Genomic DNA, 26,498 nt, shown 5'->3' with positions numbered 1-26,498 from the left:
ACCAAGGTTGTAAAAATTGCTAGGCGCTTGGGGACCGCCTAGGGCGCTTAGGTGGCCAACCGCCTTGCGCCTATGCGTAATTTTTGCAACACTGATAAATACCCTTCGAGGCCGGATAGATTGTAAAGGGTTCGAATACTACTTTATGACAATAAAAATTACTTTAGCATTGTTTACTATAGTGTTGCTTGCCGACCGGCTATCTCAGTCATAAAACTAACAAGTGCCATATAAATTCCAATTTTACATTACATAATTCGATCCAAATCAAATTCAGGTTATCCCTAGTATAAAAGGAGGATCGAAGATTACATATTAATCTGCATAACCGGCCAGATGAATAAAGCCATAAACTACCAAGCTTTAAGAGATTGTAACATCTAAACCTCTTCACAAGAATCAACTATTGTCCTCTCAAATGCTATGTTGAGCCCGGGTGTGGGAGGTACTTGGGATTGGAAATTAACCTTTTGAGAGAAAAAGAACCAACTATTGTTTCAAAGAGAGGAGAAGATAGGCACACCAGGCAGTGTATTTCCAGCGTCAACTATGTAAGTATTTCCAGAAATATATTCAGAGGAGTCGTGGATTAAGTAACGTACAAGTGACGTCAGTGCAGGATTTGACGTGCCAAATGTTCTCAAAGGTACAGTCCTGAGAGCAACCTTATTGAGCCAATCTTTCTGCATGAGGCCATCCGTTATCTCGGATTTGAAGAGCCCTGGCGATATGGAGTTCACTCTTATCTTGTTTGTTCCTAATTCAAGTGCCATCACCTGCCAACCATTTCAGAACCAAAAACATGTATAATCTTTTATGCTAACATAGTGAAGGAGTTAAACTGTGGTGTCACTACCTACAAATCCTATAGCTATATTAAAAAGAGTGGACCTTATAGGTGCCTAGCACATAGATTCGCTGTTAGCAAAACATAGTTACTAATGCTCTTTGAATTTTTTTAATTAGTTGATGTTGTCTACAAAAGGTAAAATTTCGTTCGACCCAAGGTCTTTATATCCTGACCCGACAAGATAATGGACGGATACATCGAGATTATATATGTTGTCAGCGAAACAAAGTTATTAACTCTTTTTTGAATTTTTTAACTAGTTGAGTTTACCCACCGAAGGCGAAATCTCTGAATTCAAGGCCCTCACACCCCGTCCCGACAAGATGGTAGATGAGTAAATTGAGATTCTATACTCAGCAACTGTCAATGAAACATAGCTAAGCTATTAACTCTCTTTGAATTTTTCAACTAGTTGAGCTTGCCCACAAAAGGTGAAATCCCTCGTCTTAAGGGCCTCTCACTATGGCCCGATAGGATGATGAAAGACCCTAAAAGATGGTAGAAGGATAAATCACAATTAATTCAACGGCCTCTTAAATGGGAGGATCCATGCCTGATGTCCACAATGAATTCACTATACTGAGTATAAAACTATAAATCCACTCACCGTTGTCTAATTACAATCCTACAACTTGCCCACAATCTACCATCTTAATTGCCCGTGCGGACTTTAACTAGTTGAGCTATAAGGCAATCTAAGTAGCTTTACTAGCAAGTGGAGGTTGAAGATGACCAAAAAAACAAAAAAAACAAAAAACAGCACGCAACATGTTTAGAAAAAGGAAATTCGGAGAAAGAAAAAGTGGTACCCTTGTGAGTGCGTTAACAGCAGTCTTTGAAGTAGTATAGGCAAGGCCTCCTGGCAACTGCCCACGGTTAAGTCCAGAAATGGAAGAGATGTTGACGATAGATCCTCCAAACTTAGCGTTACACATGCGCAAGCAAACATATTTCGAGACCAACCATGTGCCAGTTAGGTTTGTTTTTGTGAGATCATTCCACTCTTCCTCTGTTAGATCCAATGGAGTGTGTACTCGACCTGTGTTTCATCATCAAACATTATTAGGCCTTATCCTGAAACTATTGCCCTATCAAAACTAACAGTTCGATTTCACATATATTTTGCACTTCATAATTTTATATAATAAAGTTTTTATCCGCACAAGCAGTTCAGTGAGTTCTTGAGTGATAGATTGTAGACAATGACACAGGATTAAATTGACATGGTCTATCAAATTTCTACTTATTGTTTGCCAATTGTTTGCTATTAACTTCACGAGAATTCCGTTATTTATTACACCGCTTTGGAATTTATATACAGAGTTTTCTTTTTCAAATAAAATTAAATGCAAGCCATTATCTGTCCCTGTCCCTTATCATGGCGGTGGGAAACAAATCGAACTGTAACTCCATTAATGCAGTTATGGAGATAATAATTAATTAAATTTCATGAAACGAGAGTTGAATCGGATCGTGGAATTACCTCTAACGCCGGCATTGTTAATCAGTGCGTCGATCCGCCCAAATGCATCCCAAGCCCTCTGAACGGCCGCCTCAATGGCCGGACCATCAGCACTAACGTCGAGCTCAATGGCCACTGCTCGGAGCGGCGTGCCGGAACCGACTCCATTGATCTCGTCGCAGAGCGACTTGAGCCGGTCGACACGGCGCGCGGCGGCGATGACTCTGCAGCCGGCCTTGGCCAAGTCGAGGCTGATCTCTCGGCCGATCCCCGACGACGCTCCGGTCACCATCGCCACCTTGCCGGTAAGTTCCCGCCATGGCTCCAGGTGGCGCGCCACTTTCACACGGCTCTCCATTTCGCTTTGCGGTAAGAGGGAGAAGCAGAGGCATTTATAGGTCACGGGAGAATGGAGGTGAAGAAGATGCTGCAAATTTAAATACTTCAAAATTACAATAATCACCCAACACCTCACCATAAACTCTGACCGGGTGGGATTAACTATGGAGGACAATATTGTCATTGCAAAAACTAACGCGAAATTGATGATAAAGTGAATGGGCAAAATCCAATTTGAACACTCTTAATTATGACGTAATTACTATTTATGTCATCGCTTAAGTATTTTTTTGAATATTTTTTCTTTAGTGGATCCAATAAAGCATAGAGTCAAATACTCAAATGCAATGAATACATCAGAACTTATATTTTGAGCCACCACACTACTACTTTGAATTATGTTAAAATGATTATATTTATACAAATAGTCAATTTAAGTTGGGTAACAATTTTTTAATATATAAAGAAAGAAATATCAAATAATAAATGTTACATAAATTATGATCAAGATAAACTCATGCAATTAATATAATCATATTATAATCGTTAAAAGTGAACACATATCATTTGCAATGACAATATTGTCCTCCATAGTTATGGAGAACAATAAGTGATATTCTCCCCACCACCACCAATTTAATTATAAAGAGGGTAGATGTTAGCCCGATATGTGCTATGTGTGGACTTATGGATGAAAATGCTATGCACTCATTGGTTTTGTGTGATTATGCAAGAACCATATGGATCAATCCAACCTTCCACTTTCCCATTTTGTGACGAATATTTTTCAAGAATGGTTTAGAACGATCTTAAATGTTCTAGACACTAATGAGATATTGTTTGCAGCTGCAATTTTATACAATATTTGGAGAGCTCGGAACGAAGCAGTCTGGAATTCATGTTTACCCATGCCGAAGAAGGTCCTCGCGATGGCTATAACAATAATGCAAGCGTGGCAGCAAGTGCATCACTCCACCACGCCAGCTCTGGCTTTTTCACATGTCGGCGATCCACAGCAGTCGCTTCCTGTGCAAACACTACCCGCCCATACTGCCGGAACAGTAACCACGCGGCCCAAGCACTGCTTTGTCGATGTTGGTTACAGGCAGCAGTCAGGTTCAGCCACATTAGGTGCAATCTTGTTCGACGATCACGGAGGATATATAGCGGCTTACAGTGCGCCCTTGCACAACTGCTTCTCGCCACTTATGGCCGAAGCTATGGCATGCAAAGAGGTGTTGTCATGGCTCCGAGCAAGTGGGGAAACTTCGATTGAAATATTCACGGACTGTCACACACTCCAGGCACATCTGTCCTCTACTGAGACTCGGTCTCGATCTTATCTTGGCTATGCTCTTAATGCTTGCAGAGCATATATGACGATGCTTAATTATTGTTCAGTTAATTTTATCCCTAGATCGCAGAATTACTTAGCGCATACATTAGCTTCAGATGCTTTTAATTACGATTCACCTATGTACTGTGATACCATCCCACAGACTCAGTTTCAAGTTATCTATAAATGCAACCACATTGGTTTCCTAAAAAAAATACATATCATTAGGTGAGTGATAAAAAAAATACAAATAGTCAATTTAAGTTGGCTAACAATGTTTTAATATATAAAGAAAGAACAATCAAATAATAAATGTTACATAAATTATGATCAAGCTAAACTCATGCGATTAATATAATCGTAATATAATCGTCAAAAGTGAACGCATATCATTAGGTGAGTGATAAAAAAAAAATATAGAGATCCAACAATTATAGATTATTAAAAGAGTTAATTCTATTTTTGATCCTAAATTTATAGGTGACAATCCACTTTTAGTCCTTTTAATTAGAACATTCACATTTGGTCCTAGTATTATTGTTGCAGGACCATTTTTAGTCATCTATCAAAAAAATCGTTGAAATATCATTAAATACAAATGCATTTTATTTATTTTTTATAAAAAAAATAGGTTTAACAGCAATATTTTTTATATTTAATTTATTTTTTTTGAAAATATTCATAATTAAATATTAAAATACTCATATATTTAATGATATTTAAACTGTTTTGTTGATAAAGGACAAAAAATAGTCATGTCACAATAATACTAGGACCAAAAGTGAATGTTCTAATAAAAATGGACTTAAGGTGGGCTGCCACCTATTAGGAGAAAAAATGAAATTAACTCTTTTTTGAATGAAAAAATGGAATTAACTCATTATTAAAAAAAAATTGTAATATAATTTAATGTTATATAAAATTTAACTTAATTACCATTAATCAATTATTTAAAATATTACATATTATCTATTGATAAAATTTTGCAACATCGACAATACATTCGATTGCTACTATAAATTAAATAAACAACTACACACCGACCCCTCGTAATTTATCTTCCTAATATGATACTATATAATTAGATTCTTTAATATTTGTTTAAAAGCATATGAAGTTACTACATCATGAGAACAATTTATAATAGAAAATAGCTTTTTTTCATAAAGTAATAGTTATATATGTGTATGTTACAGCCTTTTTTAATTTATAATAATAAATACATTATTTTTTTAAAAGTATTATAGAATTTTTGTATATATATGTTACCTTATGTTTTTACCCTTCTAAATTAAAGTAAATGGGAAATCTTTGGCACAAACCACGTGATTGTGGACAAAAATTAGGGTGTGTGTGGATGGTAGGAGAATCATTAGGGGCAAATTATGTTGTGCATCTGTATGCACCAAGCATGGTGCATACCGATGCAAAAATGACGTCGTTTTTATAAAACGCGCGTCTCCCCTTTAAAAAAAAAAAATTAGGTTCGAAACTATAATTCCGTAATCGATGAACTATAATTCCATAATCGATGAACTATATATAATTCCGTAATTGATGAACTATAATTCCATAATCTAATCTATGAACTAAAATTTTCAGAATGAATGAACTAAAATTCCAGAATCTATGAACTAAAATTTCAAAATCGATGAACTATAATTCCAGAATCGATGAACTATAGTTCCATAATCGATGAACTATAATTCCATAATCCATGAACTAAAATTCCATAATGAATGAACAAAATAATGTTGTTACTAGGAATCGAACCTGATTTTTTTTTTTAAAGGGGAGACGCGCGTTTTTAATAAAACGACGTCGTTTTTGCATCTGTATGCACCATGCATGGTGCATACAGATGCACAGCATAACTATTCATCATTAGGTGCCTAGGTGGACAAAAAAGTCATCAGAAGAATGTTAGGTGTAACTTTGAAAATGGAATTTAAATGTTTTTTTGGTAATTCATATATTTTTTTTATCACACTATATTATAGACTTTATTATGTTATTGTTTACATGAACACTTTAAGTGCATGCTTACTTTTTCCTTTTTAGGACTTTAAAAAAAGGATAAATAAAACGCATACTAGACCAATTGGTAAATGGTAATATTGATGAGATAGTATGAGTTTTTTTTTTTTTGGAATCCATCATGTATATTATCGGATAGGTCAGACACACATTATTACAACTATTTATATTTATTGTATGTATGGTCACATTAGACACTTGTTCTATACACACACCAGTACTCATCACTCATGTATATTCATTGTGCGTCCTAAGACAATGGTCTAGTAGATGAGCAGTTGCACTTAAAATTCTTTTTTAATAATAAGATTAATGTTGAGTTCTTTATAATATGCAAAAAAAATATAATTTGGTGCGGACTCAATTTAATTTTTCATTGACTTGTAAGCATGTTTATGGGATCCAAAATATACTCTGATAAGGTAGCAAAGTTGTGATCATTTTTGTCAAAAAATTTATTATTTTATTAAAACAAATTAATGGCTATGATGATTTTGATGGACAAGGAAGATGATGTGTGGTATTCGTCCATTGGGAGAAAGTCAAGTTAGGATTGCCTCCTTTGGGAAGAGACAGAGAGTTAAGTTAGGATTGATGTAGACAAGATTCTAAAATTATATAAGAATTTTTTTTTTTCTTTTTTCCTTCTTATCTTTCCCTCCTCTCTCTCTCCTCAAAAACCATCCCCAAAAGCCCACTATAAGGATGTCCTTACATGTTTGTCCGTCCTTTGTCAATAATTCATGGTTCAACAAGAAGTTTAGAGTTTTGATAGGTTTGTTCATCAAATATTAATTGAATAATTGGTTATTGCCTCTTTCAAATTGCGTTTTTCTAGTCATAGGGGCTTAGGAAGTTGCAAAGCAACATTTCACTATTTGGAAGGAGCATGAACAGAGTCAGAAATTCGGTTGAGGGGGCCGAAGAAGTACGGATGGGGACCACATAGACTTCAGCTTCATCTATAAGTTAAGCTTCTGAAAATTGAGGGCTGCTTTCGGTAACCCTTTTTCACTAGCTCTAGGCGTCTTACCTATATGGAGGGGGATACAAGCGCCCTTCTTCGGGCCTTTTGCCTTTGTGATCACCTTGATGCCTTGATGTGATGACCACACTTGCTAATTAGTGACATTGACAATATTATTATTCCCAAAACCCTTTTTTTTTATTTATTTTTATTTTAGTGGTTCACTTTTTACAGCTTATATTTTAACATTTACGATTTAAATTTAAATTTTAGTTTTTTCTGTTGATTTTATAAAACTTATCATGTTTGCATATTTAGTGAAATTGATGATAATTACGAAAAATATCACCATATCTACTATATATACTAATAAGAGCCCAAGAGAGTTATAGATATACTAATAAAGTCCAAGAGAGTTAGGCGTATAATAGGTAGAAAAAATGACGGTAAAATTTTTTAATCAAATGAATGGTTCAGATTGATCAGATTTTATTTCTCTTAAGATTTCCAAATTTATCCATTAACTTTTCCGTTAAATATTATCTTTTCCGTTAATTTGTGTTAGTTTACCTGTTAACTTACTCATTGATTTCAATAAAAAGATCTTAGGTTTGAACGACATCCCAATCAAAATTGACATAACTAGTACTCTATTTTACTCTTATATATATATATATATATATATATATATATATATATATATAAGTAAAATCCTCCTATTTCATTTTCTCGCCCAAACTTTTGTAGTCAAATTAATTACATATTTTATATTTTATTGGTCAAATACTTAATAAAGCTTATTTGGTAAGCAAATGAAAAATGGAAATGTAGTAATATCAATATTATGAATACTAACTGTTGTTAGGAAAATTACTAGTGGGTCCCATATTAAGCTCGGTAAGCTAATCCAGAAACTCAACAAAGTTATTGATAAGGCAATATTATCTCAGGCATAATGAGATAGCTAGGCCGTCGAGCTAATTAATAGCTCGATCATATACTTCTAAGAATTTCCAATGGCTAAGATGACATTAGAGTTTGTTACGTAGGCCCAACGAATTGTGCGTTGATATGTATCAAAATGAATCATGGTGACAACATAAATTCCACTATTAGCTTTGAGAGCTTCGACCAACTTAAAACCTCATTCTACTTCATAATTATTTTTTATTACCATACAAACATGAACCCAGGCTATGATTACATGTTAGGGCTATATCTATCATTCACATTTACACTAACACAAATTAAAAAATGTGTTAGGTGTTTTTACATTTCTTTAATTTATGGGTGTTTATAAGGTTCTAAACTACCTTACTAATTCGCTCCATGTAGTTTTTTTGTTAGTTGTTTTTACACTTTTTTTTTTTTATATATATATTCTCTTATCAATCAATATAAATTGTATAGCAAGGTAGAATATAAATAATAGTTCATTTTGTAATGAATTTTAATTAGTTTGTGACATAAGTCTTTTTTTACATGAACTTGAATATAGGGCCAAGACTAGCACCTTCCGTGGGCGCGGTAAGCATGCATCCCATACCGCTCAGTTTCTGGCCCTCCAAATATAGTATAATATTGCAGCTGCGTGAATAATTTGATTAGTGTCTAAAATATTCAATAAATCACTAAACCAAGTATGAAAAACATTTGTTGTTATCATGGGGATTGGAAGGTGAGATTGATCCCAAATGGAATTTGCATAACCACATGTTACTAAGGCATGCATTGTGTCTTCATCCATCACCCCACACATAGCACATGTTGGTTGTATTTCCACTCTATTTATAATCAAATTTGTTGTAGTAGGGAGGATATCACTCAAAACCTACCATAAAAATGTTTTTCACTTGGAGAAGTTTTTAGCTTCTCAAGGCGTAACCAACGATCATCACTACCCATATTATTTGTTTCAATCTACTATAGTATCAATTTATTAATTTGACAGTTATTGCATTTAACATCATCATTATCATTTAAATATTAATTTATTACGTGTACTCTAAATATTAATTTGTTTCAATCTACTACGTACTCTAACATTAATTTTATAGTTATTTTTAATGGTAACATAAATTATGAGGAATCTTCTCAAGTATAAAAGTATTTCTAAAATAAATCTTTTGAACCTTGATTTTTTTTTTCTTTATTTTGAAAGCCTTTATTTTTTTTTCAATTTACCTTTAATATATTTTTTTAACTAAATATATATTAATAATAGTTATATATACTTCTAACTACCTTACTAATTGCATCAAGAGCACTATATAAATTCATTTACTCATCAACGGTGTACGGTGAAACCTTTCCTCTCTTGAAATTTGAAACAGAACTCTCTTTCACTCTTGAAATTCGCAAATGTGGAGTGGCATTATGAATTTCGGCGCGTACTCGGGCGGCGGGGCGGCCTGGACATTGATCTGAAGAAGGTCCGGCAGGGGCTAATCAAAAGGCGTCGGTGGAGCCGGTTAGGATTCAACCTATTAATTGATGCTGTATGGCTGGTAGATCGTTACAAGGACCTATTTATGAAAGGTCCGGGATCGTTACAAGGAACTATTAATCTTTCTGCATGAGGCCATGCATTATCTCGAATTTGAAGAGCCCTGGCGAGATGGGGTTCACTCTTATCTTGTTTGCACTCAGTTCAAGTGCCATTACCTGCACCATTTCAGAACCAAAAACATGTATAATCTTTTATTCTAACATAGTGAAGGAGCTAAATTGTCCTGTCACCACGTACAAATCCTATAGCTATATTGAAAAAAAAAAATTGGACCTTATTGGTTCCTAGCACATAGATTTGTTGTTAGCAAAACATAGTTATTAATGCTTTTTGAATTGTTTTAACTAGTTGATGTTGTCCACAAAAGGTAAAACCCTTCGACCAAAGGCTTTTATATTTTGCACTTAATTGCAATTTATAATTTTATATAATAAATTTTATCCTCACAAACAGTTCAGTAAGTTCTTGAATGATAGATTGTGGACAGATTGAATTGACAGTCTATAGAATTTCTACTTATTATAAGAAGGGAAAATGGCACTTTTTCCCCCTGAGTTATATACTTATAGTCATTTTCCCCCCTCAATTATTTAGGTAAGCACATTAGTCCCCTCAATTATTCTAAAAGTGGTGGTTTTTCCCCCTGATATATTAAATTGACATTTCTACCCTTAAAGTAAACATTTTATTTATTTTACTTCTCCAACAAATTATCGCGTATACGTAGGGATGACCACGGTTCAGATCAAACTGAATCGGACACTATAGCAATTGAATTAAAAGTTTCCGGTTATGATTCAGATCTAGAACCTAATATTTGGATTTCAATTTATTAAAATTATGAATAAAAAAAATTGGATCTTGAACCGTGAATCAGCGGTTCTGGATCCGGTTCGCGATTTTGAACCGTCTTTATTTTAAAATTTTATTTTTTATTTTAAATAGTATAAATTTAACAATAAATGTATTTTATTTTTTCAGTTCAGTACATGAATCGTCCATTTCGATTCGTGATTTTAATAAACTCTAAATATCGAGTTTCGATTCTAAATTGTAATTGGAATATTTCGGTTTGGTTGCTATAGTGTTTGTTTGGTTTGAACCAAATTATTGTCATAATTTGTTGGAGAAGAGAAATAAATGAAATATTTATTTTAAATATTTATTTTAAGGGTAAATATGTCCATTTAACATTTCAGGGAGAAAAACAGTCACTTGAATAATTCAGGGGGAGAAAGTGCTATAAGTATATAACTTAGGGGGAAGAAGTGTCATTTTCCCTTATAAGAATAAAGTAAAATTTTATGAAAGTTTAAATATGTGTGGGTAAACCACGTTATTGTTTGCCATTAACTTCACGACAATTCCGTTATTTATTACACCGCTTTGGAATTTATATATAGAGTTTTCCTTTTTCAAATAAAATTAAATGCAAGCCATTATCTGTCCCTGTCCCTTATCATGGCGGTGGGAAACAAATCGAACTGTAATTCCATTAATGTAGTTATGGAGATAATAATTAATTATTTAATTAATAAAATTTCATGAAACGAGAGTTGAATCGGATCGTGAATTCCACTAACGCCGGCATTGTTAATCAGTGCGTCGATACGCCCGTCCCAAGCCCTCTGAACGGCCGCCTCAATGGCTGGACCATCCGCGCTAACGTCGAGCTCAATGGCCACTGCTCGGAGCGGCGTACCGGAGCTCGACTCGCCGGAACCGACTCCATTGATCGCCGGTCGACACGGCGCGCGGCGGCGATGACTCTGCAGCCGGCCTTGGCCAAGTCGAGGCTGATCTCTCGGCCTATCCCGACGACGCTCCGGTCACCATCGCCACCTTGCCTGTAAGTTCCCGCCATGGCTCCAGGTGGCGCGCCACTTTCACACGGCCCTCCATTTCGCTTTGCGGTGAGAGGGAGACGCAGAGGCGTGCTGCAAATTTAAATACTTGCAAATTACTATAATCACCCAACACCTCAACATAAACTGACTGGGTGGGATTAACTATGGAGGACAATATTGTCATTGCAAAAAGTAACTTGAAATTGGTGACAAAATGAAGGGGCAATCCAATTTGAACACTCTTAATTATGACGCCATTACTATTTATGTCATTGCTTAAGTTTTTTTTTTTTTTTTTAAATATTTATTCTTTAGTGGAAATTGTATATATATCCAATAAAGCATAGAGTCAAATACTCAATTGCAATGAATACATCAGAACTTATATTTTGAGCCACCACACTACTACTTTTAGTTATGTTAATATGATTAGTTTTATACAAATAGTCAATTTAAGTCAGGTAACAATTTTTTAATATATAAAAAAATTAAAATAAAAAATGTTACATAAATTATGGTCAAGCTAAACTTATGCAATTAATTAATTGTTAAAAGTGAACGGATACCATTATGTGAGTGATAAAAAATATAGAGATCCAACTATAGATTATCAAAAATTGTTGTAATCTAATTTGTTATATAAAATTTAGCTCAATTATCATTAATTAATTATTTAAAATATTTCATATTATTTGTTGATAAAATTTTGCAACAACGAGAATACACTTGATTGCCACTATAAATTAAGGAATAAGGTTCAAATTGGCCACTGAACGTAACCTGAAAATGCAATTAGGCCACTGAACGAAAAAAAAAAGTGCAATTAGACCACTGAACACTCCAAATGTATGCAATTTCACTTGATAGCAAGTTACCGTCAATTTTAGCAGGTTACTTGCTTACGTGGCATCTGAGTTGGCATTTTTAATAATTTTTAATAAATTTAATAATATTTTTTTTAAAAAAAATTAAATTAAATAAAAACGCCAGCCACCCTCGTCGTTTTATTTTATTTTTTATTTATTTATTTTTTTTTCAATTTTTTAAATTTATTATTAAAAATTATTAAAAATGCCAACTCAGCTGCCACATAAGCATGTAATCTGCTAAAATTGATGGTAACCTGCTATCCGGTAAAATTACATACATTTAAAGTATTCATTGGCCTAATTGCACGTTTTTAGAGTGTTCAGTTGTCTAATTGCACCTTTTTTTTTTCGTTCAGTGGCCTAATTGCATTTTCAGGTTACATTCAGTGACCAATTTGAACCTTATTCCAAAAATAAATAAACAGATGTTATAGCATTTTTATAAATCAAGTAAGAACAATGTTACACACCGACCCCTCTTAATTTTTCTTCATGATATGACACTATCTAATTGAACTCTTTAATTTAGTATTTATTTAAAAGCATATGAAGTTACTACATCATAGAAAAATTATTACGAAAAATAACTTTTTTTTCATAAAATAATAGGTACATATGTGTATGTTACAGTCCTTTTAATTTATAATTACAAATACATCATTTTTTAAGTATTATAGGATTTTTTAGATATATGTTACCTTATGTTTTTACCCTTCTAAATTAAGGTAAATGAGAAATCTTTGGCACAACCACGTGATTGTGGACAAAAAATTAGGGTGTGTGCGAATGGTAGGAGAATCATTAGGTGCCTAGGTGGACAAAAAGTTAGAAGAAAGGTAGGTGTAACTTTGAAAATGGAATTTTTTTTTAAATTATTATTCATATTTTTTGATTGAGCTAAATTCCATTTTTGGTCCTAGATTTATAGTTGATATTTCACTTTTAATCTTTGTTTTAAAGTATCTTTATTTGGTCTTAGTATTATTGTGGCATGATCATTTTTTATCCTCTATTAAAATCGTTTAAATTTTGTAAAATACAATGACATTTAGATCTTCAATTATGATTTTATTTTCAAAAAATTTTTTTTTAAAAAAAAGAGTTAATCAACTTTGTATAAAAATGATCGAAATGGCTTGTATTTAACGATGTTTCAACGACTTTGTTGACGGAAGATCAAAAATAGTCATGTCACAATAATACTAAGATAAAAAATGAATGTTTTGAACAAAAAAAAAGATTAAAAATAAATTGTCACCTATAAATTTATGACCAAAAATAAAATTAACTCTTTTCAATTTTATCACCCTATATTTTTTTTTTTTGGTGAGTAAAGAGGAGCTAAGGAGCCCCAGAGAATTAAGAGAGTCTTTGCGATGCCACACTGTTGGCATCCCGAGCAAGAAGCGTGCTCATATCAGTAGGTGGGAGATCAAGCAAAGAAGTCCCCCAAGGAAAGCTGTGTCCCAAGTTGGCCAAAAAATCCGCACATTGATTACCCTCCCGAAGGACATGGCGGAGATCACATTCTTGGAATTCTTCCATCAATGACTTGCAGTCGAGGATCAAGGTGCTCGCTTCCGGAGTGAGGTCCGAAGCATTGTGTAAGGCACGAACCAAGGCTTCTGAGTCAGATTCCGCAATGAGACTGGTAGTACCGAAGTCTTTGGCCATGATAAGACCCTCCCGGAGACCCCAGAGTTCTGCTATGAAGCTGCTCGTCACTCCTATCTTGGAGGAAAAGCCCCTAATCCAGTTGCCCAGGTGATCGCGGAGAATCCCACCCTATATTGTGGACTTTATTATGTTATTGTTTACGTGAATGCACTTTTACTCATAAAACGCGTTTTTACCCATAAAACTTAAAGTCCATCACTCCATTGGCATGTAATACCCACCACAAGAGTTCTTATACCCATCATGTATATTATCAATCATTATTGTCCACACAAATTGTGTGGACTATATTTTATATATTGTAAAATAATGTACATTTAATACAAAAATAATGTATTTTTAGTATATTAAAAATATACATTGTATTCAGGGAATATACATTATTTGTGTACTGAGTGTACATTAAATGTATTCATTAAATGTGTACATTCAATACACAAATAATGTATATTTATAATATTAAAAATGTATTTTTTGTTATGATCCACACAACACTGTGTGAACCAGATCCACACAATAACTTGTCGTATATTATCGGATAGGACATTATTACACCTATTTATATTTATTGTATGTATGGTCACATAAGGCACTTGTCCCATACTCACACCAAGTCATGTATATTCATTGTGCGTTCTAAGACAGTGGTTTAATGGATGAACAGTTGCATTTGAAATTCTTTTTTAGCAACAGGATTAACGTTGGGCTCCTTATAATACGCAAAAAAAGTATAGTTTAACGTGGACTTGATTTGATTTTTCATTGGCATGTAAGCATGTTTATGGGATTTAGATTTTAGATTATAGTCCAACAAGGCAACAAAGTTGTGATATTTTTATCAAAAAATTTATTATTTTATTAAAACAAATCAATAGCTATGATGACTTTGATGGACAAGGAAGATGATGTGTGGTATTCGTCCATTGGGAGAAAGTCAAGTTAGGATTGCCTCCTTTGGGAGAGAGACAGAGAGTTAAGTTAGGATTGATGTTAATAATTACTGAACTCCATGTTTATAATTATAAAATTTTATGTTCATAATTTTTTAATTTCATATTCACAATTATTGAACTTTATATTTATAATTACATAACACAATATTCATAATTATTGGCATAATTATAGAACTTTATGTTCATAATTTTTAAACTCTATATTCACAATTATAACAGTTTTGAAACTACATCCACCTTGCAAGGTGGATACGGTTCTACGACATAATTTGTCGATACAAGTGCCCTGGCAAATTATCATGAACCCTCTCTTTTGCAATTACTTATACATTTACATAGCACATAATTAAACTCGTAAATTCTACTAATTATTACACATGAACTTAAGAGAATATCAGACATCATTTAAACATATATTATTGAAAAAATATATAAATATTCTATTGAACTATTTGAGGATAGCAATTTAGAATCGACAAAAAAAAAATATTCATAGTTAATTAGCTCAAATTTTTGTATAAAAAAAAAGTCTATAACGCTACTACATTGATGTTTGAGGAATTTTCACATTTGCTGCATATTGGTGTCGGTTGGACTTACAATACCATTAGGAAAACTAAGCCACCTCAATAATCAATAATATAATATAATTTGGAAGAATAATACTAGGAGGGACCAATTGAGGTATTAACTCATAAAAATAATAATTAATCGACTATGGAAACTTTCTAATAACCTAATAAAATATAATGAATTTAAAAAACATATATCAAATTAAACATGAAATATAAAATAAAACGAACTCAAAAAAACACATAAAAATTAACCATAAAAACCAATATAATATATCAGAACTCGTTATGCATTTGAATTAAGCAACTAATTAATGTCTCAAAATGTGAACAACACACGCAAAATTGAAAATAGATTTATTCATCATTCTTAAATGTCATGACAGGGCCTTCAATTCTTGGATGAATCCTCCTTCAACTTCTAAGAGTGTCTTGTGGGATTCTTCTATTTTCAGTGTCCTCGTCTAGTTTGAAATTTGGCCCGCTCAATATTTTGACGATCTTCTTCTTAATAGTGTCGTGTGAGATTCTTCCATTTTCGTCTAGTTTGAAATTTGGGTCATACAATATTTCAAAAATCTTGGAAAAAAACACATGCCCGGCCTTTACCAGGCGAAACACATGCCCGCAACGCAGCAGGGCCTTTACCAGGCCCGCCTCTTCTTCTTTGTCAGACCTTATTTCAGCAATCCTTAAGATAAACACATACACACAATCCTGCAGGGCATTTTCCTTTTCTACATCTAATTTTACTTCTTCTTCTTCGCTATAATATATTTCAACAATCCTGGATACATTCACATGCACAAAATCCTCTAGGACCTTTTTGAATTCCACCTCTAATTTTACTTTTTCTTCTTCTTGGCTAAATTTTTTTTCAACAATCATGGATTCAGTCGCATGCACATAATTCTCCGGCGCCTTTTTGATTTCCACCTCTAATTTTACTTTTTCTTCTTCCATGGCCTTTTTTATTTTCACCTCTAATTTTACTTTTTCTTCTTCTTTGCTATGCTCCTGTGGAACTCGGAAATCACAGCCGGGTGGAGGAGGAGATGAAGAAGGGCCGTACGGATATGGGTATGAAAAAGGCTTGTACAAATGAGAATATGAAAATTGCTGGTACGAATTGGAAGGACGAGGACAATACGAAAAAGGGGCGTACCAAGGAGGAGAATATGGAGGAGGGGGAGGAGCGCCGGCGCCATCGAGTATGGTGCAAAATCTACCATTGAGGTATGGTGCAAAATCTGCCATGCCTCTCAATATTCTTCTACTCAATAATGGCTTCCATAAATATCTATCTGCCATGGCTCGCTTTCAATATTCTGATCTTCTACTCAATGGCTTCCATGCATAAATATATAACGATTGGGCAAACATAAATCAAATTAGGATTTAGGGCAAGAATTAAGCATTTGAACATAAATTAAACCAGCAAGCCAGCAAATTAAACAAACAAGGGCAGAGAAGAAACGCACGTCTGTCGAGCTTCAGAATGAATTTAAAAAATAAAAAATAAATATAAATCGAATTGTTATGCCTTGGATCAAAATCGCATAATGAAAAGTGAGCAGTGAATCACCATGTAATAGCAATTGAGTGCGATGAAATAAAGAGTAACAATGAGAAGCAATAATATATGCAAAATATAGAGAAAGTACCACAGAGGAGAGTGAGAAGATGTCGAAGCTGTGACCGAGAAGAAAGAGCAGATGCGTTATGTTGGCTTATATAATTATATATTCGTCGCACAACCAAATTAGGATTCTATTTCTATAATTTAATTAGGTTATTGAGTCCAATTCTATTTTTATAATTTAATTAGGTAATTGAGTCTAATTCTATATTTGATTAAAAATAGTCAAAAATTTTGTATAATGTTTATATTTCGTATCAATTACATTACATATACATATATACATATAAATTCCGTCCTATCTACTCCACAAATCTAATAAGAGCCAATATTGTTAGGCCCTTAATTAGGTAGTTGAGTCCAATTCTATTTCTATAATTTAACAAGTCAAACTACAATAATCAATAATATAATATAATTTGGAATAATAATACTCGTAGGACTAATTGAGGGATTAACTCATAAAAATAAATAATCGACTATAGAAACTTTCTAAAAACCTAATAAAATATAATGAATTTAAAAAAACATATATCAAATTAAACATGAAATATAAAATAAAACAAACTAAAAAAAACATAAAATTAACAATAAAAATTAAACTAATATAATTATATAATAGATCAGAGCTCATTATGCATTTGAATTAAGCAACTAATTATTGTCTTGAAATTTGAACAACACACCCAAAATTGAAAACAGATTTATTCATCATTCTTAAATGTCATGACGGGGCCTTCAATTCTTGGATTAATCCTCCTTCTTCTTCTTCTTCTTCTTCTTAAGAGTGTCGTGTGGGGTTCTTCCATTTTTAGTGTCCTTGTCTAGTTCGAAAATTGGGTCAAACACTATTTCAACAATCTTCTTCTTAATAGTGTCATGTGAGATTCCATTTTCCTCTAGTTTGAAATTTGAGTCATACAATATTTCAAAAATTCTGGACAAAAACATGACAATCCAGTAGGGCCTTTATCAGGCCCGCCTCTAATGTTACTTCTTCTTCTTTGCCGGACAATATTTCTTCTTTGCCGGACAATATTCAGCCATCCTTAACATAAACACATAGACACAATCCTGCAGGGCCTTTTCCTTTTCCACATCTAATTTTACTTTTTCTTCTTTTTCGCTAGAATATATTTCAACAATCCGGGATACATTCACATGCACAAAATCCTCTAGGTACTTTTTTATTTCCACCTCTAATTTTACTTTTTCTTCTTCTTCGCTATGCTCTCGTGGGACTCGGTAATCGCCGCCGGGTGGAGGAGGAGATGAAGAAGGGCCGTACGGATATGCGTATGAAAAAGGCTTGTACGAATAGTTGTACGAATTGGAAGGACGAAACGAAAAATGGACATACCATGGAGAATATGGAGGAAGAGGAACACCACCGCCATCGGGTATTCTCACATTAAGGTATCGTTTAAAATCTGCCATGCCTCTCAATATTTTTCTACTCACTGGCTTCCTTTCAAAAATATCAAAAATAACAATAAAAATCTAAAAGATAAGTATTAATAACTGAGTAAATTAATCTAAGAAGGATTACAACAAAATATTTTAGTTCACTGAGTGATTAATCCGTAAGTAATAAGCGAATATAAATCGCCTTGGATTAAAATCGCATAACGAAAAGTGACATACAACACAACCAGTGAATCACCATGTAATAGCAATTGACATGTAGTTGATGAAATAAAGAGTAACAGTGAGAAGCAATAATATATGTAAAATATAGAGAAAGTACCACAGAGGAGAGCGAGAAGATGTCGAATTGAAGCTGTGACCGAGAAGAAAGAGCAGATGCGTTATGTTGTAATTACTAGTATTTGCGTCGTGCGATGCACGGAATAGATTTCTTATAATATATTAAGAATATTGGATTGATATATAATTATTTAAATTTAAACACCAGTTTTCTTTTCCAATTTACATTCTTAATATCCGATAATCTCTTTTTATATTTTAAGTCAATTAGAGATGTTTATAATTTTTAGTTAATTAATAAATAATATTCGTTGAACTCATAAATAATTATGTTTATATATATATATATATATATATATATATATATATATATATATGGTCATTATATATTAACTGCAATTACTCCAATAATAGGTAGTTAGCATATATATAGGTATTACCGTGTATATCATTACTAGCATTTTGTACGCGCGATGCGCGAAAACTTATGCCCAATATTAAAATATTTGTAAGTAACAAAATTTAAAAAATTAATTAAAATTCTGTTTTGCAATTTTTTAAAGTGATGATACTTTTGAATTATCATATATTTGAATAATATAGTGATCAAAACAAAAAAAAAAAAATTTTATATAATAATGATTTACAAATAATACTAAGCTAACACCCACATATATGATATATTGATATGTATACACAAATAATATATATATATATATATATATATATATATATATATATATATATATATATATATATATAAAAAGTAATTTAACATTCATATAAATATTTAATTAAAATATAATTTATAATTAAATTAATTGTTATATGATAATTTTAATAAAATGATAATTAACAATAGGAAAAGATATGATAGATGTAGGTGTATGGTAAGATTGGTAGATATATTAAAAACTAACGGTGTTATAATGGTGTAAGGGTGATTTTGTCAAATGCAAATGAATGTACAACAATTAAAACAAAATGTATATGTTTATTAGCATATAAAAATGGGAAAAAAATCAAGGACATAACTTGTATTGACACTTATTATATTTTTAGATTAGATATATTAATTGCAATTACTCCAATAATAGGTAGTTAGCATATATATAGGTATTACCGTGTATATAAAATATATAGGTATTATTGAGTTATTAAATAATATGAATAAGATATAATTTCTAGGGAAAATGGCACTTTTTCCTCCTTTGTTATATACTTATAGTACATTTTCCCCCTAAATTATTTAAGTGGCAGTTTTTCCCCCTGATATATTAAATGGACATATTTACCCTTAAAATAAATATTTCATTTATTTTTCTTCTCCAACAAATTATAACCACGATTTGAAAAAATAAAATACATTAAGTGTTAAATTTAGAATATTTTAAAAATAAAAAAATAAAATTTTAAAAGAAAGTTTGAACCAACCGTTCAAATTGGATCCAAAATCGTGAACCGATGGTTCAAAATAAAACTCAAATCGCGATTATATATACTTATATGTGAGAGTCAATATAAATGCGGAAAAAAACATACACTATTTGCAAATATTATAATTCTAATTTAAGCTATTGCTAGCTAGTAGTTGTTCCGATTTGAACCTCCGGTTCACGGTTCAGGATCCATTTTTTCAAGTTCACGATTTCAATGAACGGAAACCCAAATATTGGGTTATGTTATGAATCATAACCGAAATTTTTTAATTTGATTGCTATAGTTTTTGGTTCAGTTCGAACCGAACTGTGGTCATCCCTACTTATAAGCAATAATTTGGTGAAGAAGAGAAATAAATAAAATATTTGTTTTAAGGGTAGAAATGTCCATTTAATATTATCAGGGGAAAAAACCGCCACTTCTATAATAATTGAGGGGACAAATGTGAATGCATGAATAACTCAGGGGGAAAAAGTACTATAAACATATAACACAAGGGGAAAAAGTGTCATTTTCCCTAATTTCTATAATTAATTAAATTTAAATATTAAATAAATGCCCCTAAGTTTTTTTTTTTTTTTTTTTTGTTGGGGGGGCGGGGGGAGGGGGGGATTTGGGAAGGAGGATTTTAGTTATATATATATATATATATATATATATATATATATATATATAGATAGATTAGGTAACTAAGTCCAATTCTATTTCTATAATTTAATTAGGTAACTGAGTCCAATTTTATTTCTATAATTTATTTAGGTAATTGAGTCCAATTCTATATTTGATTAAAAATAGTCAAAAATTTTGTATAATGTATCAATTACATACATTACATATATACATATAAATCCCGTCTTATCTACTCTACAAATTTAATAAGAGTCAATAATGTTAGACCCTTAATTGGGATTAAGAAAAATGTTTAAGGAATAATGGTTTAAGAAATAATTATATTATTTTCTTCCCCTAAATAAACAATTATATGGTTTAAGAAACAATTTTAAAAAAAATACTAAGTTCAAAATAATATGAACCATTATTAATAGTTGTTTCTTAAGCTAACTGTTATTTACCAAACAGGGCCATTATCTTTTTACATACTCATAGTATTTTGGTCATATCTATTTTATACGAAGTTCGATTGAGGTGATTCAAGTGTCCATGAAAAGCTAAAATGATATTCTCAAAACTGTTATGTTCAAAGTATTCGGAGATTCGGCCTAAAACATCAATAAAAATTTGGTCAGAAATCTAAACGCCCAAGGACCCGACTATGTCAAGGTTGTGTTGCATGGGGTGGCAAGGAAAATTTTGACACACTCGTCGATACAATCGTGTCAATGGAACTCAGATGGTCGTGAACTCTATTTAAACCACGTTTTAACTTTTTTTTGTGGCTTTTTCGACTTACTATTCATTAATCAAACGAATTATTTCTCCTTTGTTTATTTTATTTAGAGTTTATTACTGAAATGGTCCCTCGACTATAGCAAATTACCAATTTAGTCGTCGATAATTTTTCTTGCCCAATTAAGTCATCGACTTTGAAAATGTTAACTTTTTTGGTTCTCCGTTCGTTTAGACGTTAAAAGTCTGTTTAAGTGGAGGACATTGATGAAATTTCGATCACTTGATGAACGGGCAACCCAGACTGCCCACACACTATGTTTACAGATAAGGGGAGAAATCCCCAATTTGTTTAACCTATGGCGCAAACATAGGGCTTCCAATTTCAACACTCTAGCTATGGAACCAACCCCGAAACATGAAATCATGGAAGAGTTTCACAACTTCACTAACACAATAAAAGTACTATTAAACTCTTTTATTTATTATTATTTTTACTTAATTTTAAATTTAATTTGATTTTTTTTTTGTGTGTTTAATATTACTTTTATTGTAGTTTCTAAATATATAAATTTTGTATACTGAAACTAAACTTAATATTATACAAAAGTGAATTAAAAATAACTTTAATTAAGCATCGTTAACCGAACTAACACATAAAATGAGACGGAGGGAGTAATTAGTACTAGTACTCGTAGTCCTTGCGAGATATGATATTCTTTACCCAACCTTCTATACTCAAAACTATAGGCACACTTGTCTAATATACTTTGTATAATTACAAACGGAGTATCATATTAAATTCATGATATAAAATCAACAAGATTATACTAATATGCTCAACAAACACTAATATGCTCAACAAGATTATACTAATTCAGCCAAGTATAAATAGGATCCCTCTCAGCTCATTCATGTAGAGTTCTATCAAGAGTGTTATGTTGGTAACATATGGGTTGGTGGATTTGTTTTAGAGAGAAGAGAAAATGGGAACACCAGGCAAAGTAGTTCCAGCATCAACAACATAAATATTTTCGGACACATATTCTGAGAAGTCGTGGATTAAATAACGTATATGTGAGTGCGGGATCCGTTGAGCCAAGTGTTCTTAAAGGCAGAATCTTATGAGCAACCTTTTTGACCCAATGTTTCTGCAACAGATTCATGGTAATCTCGGACTTAAAAATCCCAGGTGAAATGGAGTTCACTCTTATCCCATAAGCTCCCAATTCAAGCGCCATCACCTGCATGCATGCCACCATTTCAGAACCACAAACATAAACTTTTTTTTTTTTAATGACGAGGGAAACCCGCAATCATTATTCGAGGGTGTAAATTTGATAAATGTCATCTTGCAACTTTAGTCGATAAAAAGGTAAACCAAGTTAAATTGTCCATAGTTGACCGACCGAAACCAATATGACCAATAGATTCCTGGTAGAGTCGAACTTATATTGTTGTGGTTACTAAGCTAACAATTTGGCTAACTTGGCTGGGATGCCCTTACCAAGATAAACCTTTTATGCCAAATAAACAAGTGAGGAGTTGATTTGACTATTGACTTGGTAATCATAAACTTACAAGTTCAACTCCCAAGGGTGGAAAATGCTATATGTATTCTCATTTTATACTACCACCTTTTACTCCCACACACAAAATCTTGATGTAGACATTTGTATTGGGACCCACATAAAAAAAGTAGCTTATGCCGGCTAACGCATCTGACAATATAGTTTCTATTTTAAAAAAAAATTGCATCAGACTTTTTGTTTTTTTGTTTTGTTTTTTTTTTTTTTTTGTTTTTTTGTTTTCCTTCTTCTCTTTCCCTCGTCTCTCTCTCATACATGACACCTCAAAAACCACCCCAAAAATCTCACTATAACGATGCCCTTACATGTTTGTCCATCCTTTGTCAATAATTAATGGTTGAACAACAAGTTTAGAGTTTTGATAAGTTTATTCATCAAGTATTGATTGGTTATTGCCACTTTCAAAGTACGTTTTTCTAATCATAGGGGCTTAAGGAGTTGCAAAGCAACATTTCACTATTTGGGAGGACCACACGGACTTATACTTTCATCTCGTTTCACGTTTTTTTTTATTTATTAAATTCACCTCGAGTTAAGTTTCTGAAAATTGAGGGCTGCTTGCTGTGACCCTTTTCTACTAACTCTAGGCGTCTTACATATATGGAGGGGGATACAAGTGCCCTTCTTCGGGCTTTTTGCCTTTGTGATCACCTTGATGACTTGATGTGATGGCCATACTTGCTAATTAGTGACATTGACAATATTATTATCAAGGGAGGATCGAAAATTACATACTAATCTACATAACCAGTTGAATAGAGCCATACACTACCAATCTTTTAAGAGATTGTAATATCTAAACTTCTTCACAAGAACCAACTATTGTTTCAAAGAGAGGAGAAGATAGGCACACCAGGTAGAGTATTTCCAGCGTCAACTATGTAAATATTTCCAGAAATGTATTCGGAGGAGTTATGGATTAAGTAACGTACGAGTGCCGTCAGCGCAGGATTTGACGTGCCAAATGTTCTCAAAGGTACAGTCCTGAAAGCAACCTTATTGAGCCAATCTTTCTGCATGAGGCCCTCCGTTATCTCAGATTTGAAGAGCCCTGGCGAGATGGAGTTCACTTTTATCTTGTTTGCTCCCAATTCAAGTGCCATCACCTGCCACCATTTCAGAACCAAAAGCCTGTATAATCTTTTATGCTAACATAGTGAAGGAGCTAAACTATCGTGTCACTACGTACAAATCCTATAGCTATATTAGAGCAATTCCATTGGGGAATTTTGGTGTAATCTTTGAAGAACAATGGCTAAGGTGGAGGGGAGAGGGTGAGGAGAGATATTATCATGACTTTTCTGGTAAAGTTCTTGATTTTTGCAGAAAAAATTAAAATAATAATAAGAAAGTACAGAAGCACGCTTGGAGCGCACTTAGCGCCCCAGCAGGCGCATGTTTCCCACGCGCCTGTCAACTGGCGGCCACTGACCTTTTAACCGTTGCTTTCCTTTTTTCTTTTTAATTGTCAGATGCTTTTTTCCCTTTTTCTTTTTCTCTTTCATTTTTCACTTTCTTAGAAAGATTGGACCTTATAGGTTTCTAGCACATAGATTCGCTGTTGGCAAAACATGGTTATTAATGTTCTTTGAATTTTTTTAATTAGTTGATATTGCCCACGAAAGGTGAAGTCCCTCGACCCAAGGCACTTATACCCTGACCCGACATGATGGTAGAGTGATAAATCAAGATTATATATTCTACAGTTGTCAGCGAAACAAAGCTATTAACTCACTTTGAAATTTTTAACTAGTTGAGTTTACCCACCAAAGGCGAAATCTCTAGATCCAAGACCCTCACACCCCGTCCCGACATGATGATAGATGAGTAAATTAAGATTAATAGCTTTGTTTCGCTGACAATTGTAGAATATTAAAAGATGATAGAGGAGTAAATCACAATTATTGACCTCTTAAATGAAAAGATCTGTGCCTGGTGTCAGCAATGAGTCCACTACACTTGGTATAAATCCAATCACCGCTGTCTAGTTAGCATCCTACATCTTGCTCATAATCTAACATCTCAATTGCCCGTGCGGACTTTAACTAGTTGAGCTATCAGGCAATCTAGTAGCTCTTCTCGCAAGTGGAGGTTGAAGATGACCAAAAAAAACAACATGCAACATGTTTAGAAGAAGGAAACGGAGGATAGAAAAAGGAGAAAAAGTGATACCCTTGTGAGTGCATTAACAGCAGTCTTTGAAGTAGCGTAGGCAAGGCCTCCTGGAGCCGGCGCACGGTTAAGCCCAGAAATGGAAGAGATGTTGACGATAGATCCTTCGAGTTTAGCGTTACACATGCGCAAGCAAACATATTTCGAGACCAACCATGTGCCAGTTAGGTTTGTTTTTGTGAGATCATTCCACTCTTCCTCTGTTAGATCCAATGGAGTGTGTACTCGACCTGTGTTTCATCATCACCAAAACATTATTAGGCCTTATCCTGAAACTATTGCCCTGTCAAAACTAACAGTTCGGTTTCACAGATATTTTGCACTTCATAATTTTATATAATAAAGTTTTTATTAGCACAAACAGTTCAATTAATTTCTGAGTGATAGATTGTGGACAATTACACAACATTGAACTAACAGTCTAGTGTGAAAGTTATACTAATGTGATAATAGGCACATGGTCCTCCTGCCTGATACGATTGAGTCATTGTAATTTACTCTATAATATTTTTGAATTATGGTGTAGTACAAATTTCGACTTTTGTAGAAATAAAGTAAGATTTCATGAAAGTTTAAATATGTGTGGGTAAACCACATTATTGTTTGCCATTCCGTTTTTATTACACCGCTTTGGTATTTATATACAGAGTTTTTTTTTTTTTCAAATAAAATTAAATGCAAGCCTTTATCGGTCCCTTATCATGGCGGTGGGAAACAAATCGAACTGTAATTCCATTAATGGAGTTATGGAGGTAATAATTAATTATTTAATTAATTAAATTTCATTGAAACGAGAGTTGAATCGGATCGTGGAATTACCTCTAACGCCGGCATTGTTAATCAGTGCGTCGATCCGCCCAAACGCGTCCCAAGCCCTCTGAACGGCCGCCTCAATGGCCGGACCATCCGCGCTAACGTCGAGCTCAATGGCCACCGCTCGGAGCGGCGTACCGGAGCTCGACTCGCCGGAACCGACTCCATTGATCTCGTCGCAGAGCAACTTGAGCCGGTCGACACGGCGCGCGGCGGCGATGACTCTGCAGCCGGCCTTGGCCAAGTCGAGGCTGATCTCTCGGCCGATTCCCGACGACGCTCCGGTCACCATCGCCACCTTTCCGGTAAGGTCACGCCACGGCTCCAGGTGGCGCGCCACTTTCACACGGCTCTCCATTTTGCATTCCGGTGA

General features: G+C 33.4%; 2 protein-coding genes and 1 pseudogene across 3 annotated transcripts; all 3 read right to left on the bottom strand.

Annotated features, from left to right (window-relative positions):
• Window positions 1-211: 211 nt before the first annotated feature.
• LOC109181924 (3-oxoacyl-[acyl-carrier-protein] reductase FabG-like) lies at window positions 212-2,712 on the bottom strand. 2 transcript variants are annotated; one of them, XM_019331899.1, is made up of 4 exons: window positions 2,334-2,712; window positions 1,660-1,889; window positions 486-776; window positions 212-388 (listed from the first exon to the last, which is right to left on the bottom strand). In XM_019331899.1, exons 1-3 carry the CDS (start codon window positions 2,668-2,670, stop codon window positions 498-500), a joined length of 846 nt encoding a protein of 281 aa, XP_019187444.1. In that variant the 5' UTR covers window positions 2,671-2,712; the 3' UTR covers window positions 212-388; window positions 486-497. The 2 variants fall into 2 exon arrangements, with proteins under 2 accessions (XP_019187444.1, XP_019187443.1); XM_019331898.1 differs by having other exon boundaries at window positions 212-776.
• LOC109181923 (3-oxoacyl-[acyl-carrier-protein] reductase FabG-like) lies at window positions 212-26,498 on the bottom strand. The gene is made up of 4 exons (XM_019331897.1): window positions 26,132-26,498; window positions 25,313-25,542; window positions 23,957-24,246; window positions 212-486 (listed from the first exon to the last, which is right to left on the bottom strand). The coding sequence occupies exons 1-3, from the start codon at window positions 26,481-26,483 to the stop codon at window positions 23,968-23,970; spliced, it is 861 nt and encodes a 286-aa protein (XP_019187442.1). The 5' UTR covers window positions 26,484-26,498; the 3' UTR covers window positions 212-486; window positions 23,957-23,967.
• On the bottom strand, window positions 9,652-11,426 carry LOC109181147 (annotated as a pseudogene).

The sequence above is a fragment of the Ipomoea nil genome, unplaced genomic scaffold (genome assembly GCF_001879475.1).
Source record: "Ipomoea nil cultivar Tokyo-kokei standard unplaced genomic scaffold, Asagao_1.1 scaffold1043, whole genome shotgun sequence".
NCBI lineage: Eukaryota > Viridiplantae > Streptophyta > Magnoliopsida > Solanales > Convolvulaceae > Ipomoea > Ipomoea nil.
Note: the sequence above shows the minus strand (reverse complement) of the source record. Positions and strands in the feature narration are given on the sequence as shown.

Coding starts and splice junctions, on each gene's coding strand:
- LOC109181923 (XM_019331897.1), bottom strand. CDS start 26,483: ATGGAGAGCCGTGTGAAAGTGGCGCGCCACCTGGAGCCGTGGCGTGAC. Junction 25,543..26,131: donor TAACAATGCCGGCGTTAGAG/GTAATTCCACGA, acceptor GATGAAACACAG/GTCGAGTACACACTCCATTG. Junction 24,247..25,312: donor CTGTTAATGCACTCACAAGG/GTATCACTTTTT, acceptor AAATGGTGGCAG/GTGATGGCACTTGAATTGGG.
- LOC109181924 (XM_019331898.1), bottom strand. CDS start 2,670: ATGGAGAGCCGTGTGAAAGTGGCGCGCCACCTGGAGCCATGGCGGGAA. Junction 1,890..2,333: donor TAACAATGCCGGCGTTAGAG/GTAATTCCACGA, acceptor GATGAAACACAG/GTCGAGTACACACTCCATTG. Junction 777..1,659: donor CTGTTAACGCACTCACAAGG/GTACCACTTTTT, acceptor AATGGTTGGCAG/GTGATGGCACTTGAATTAGG.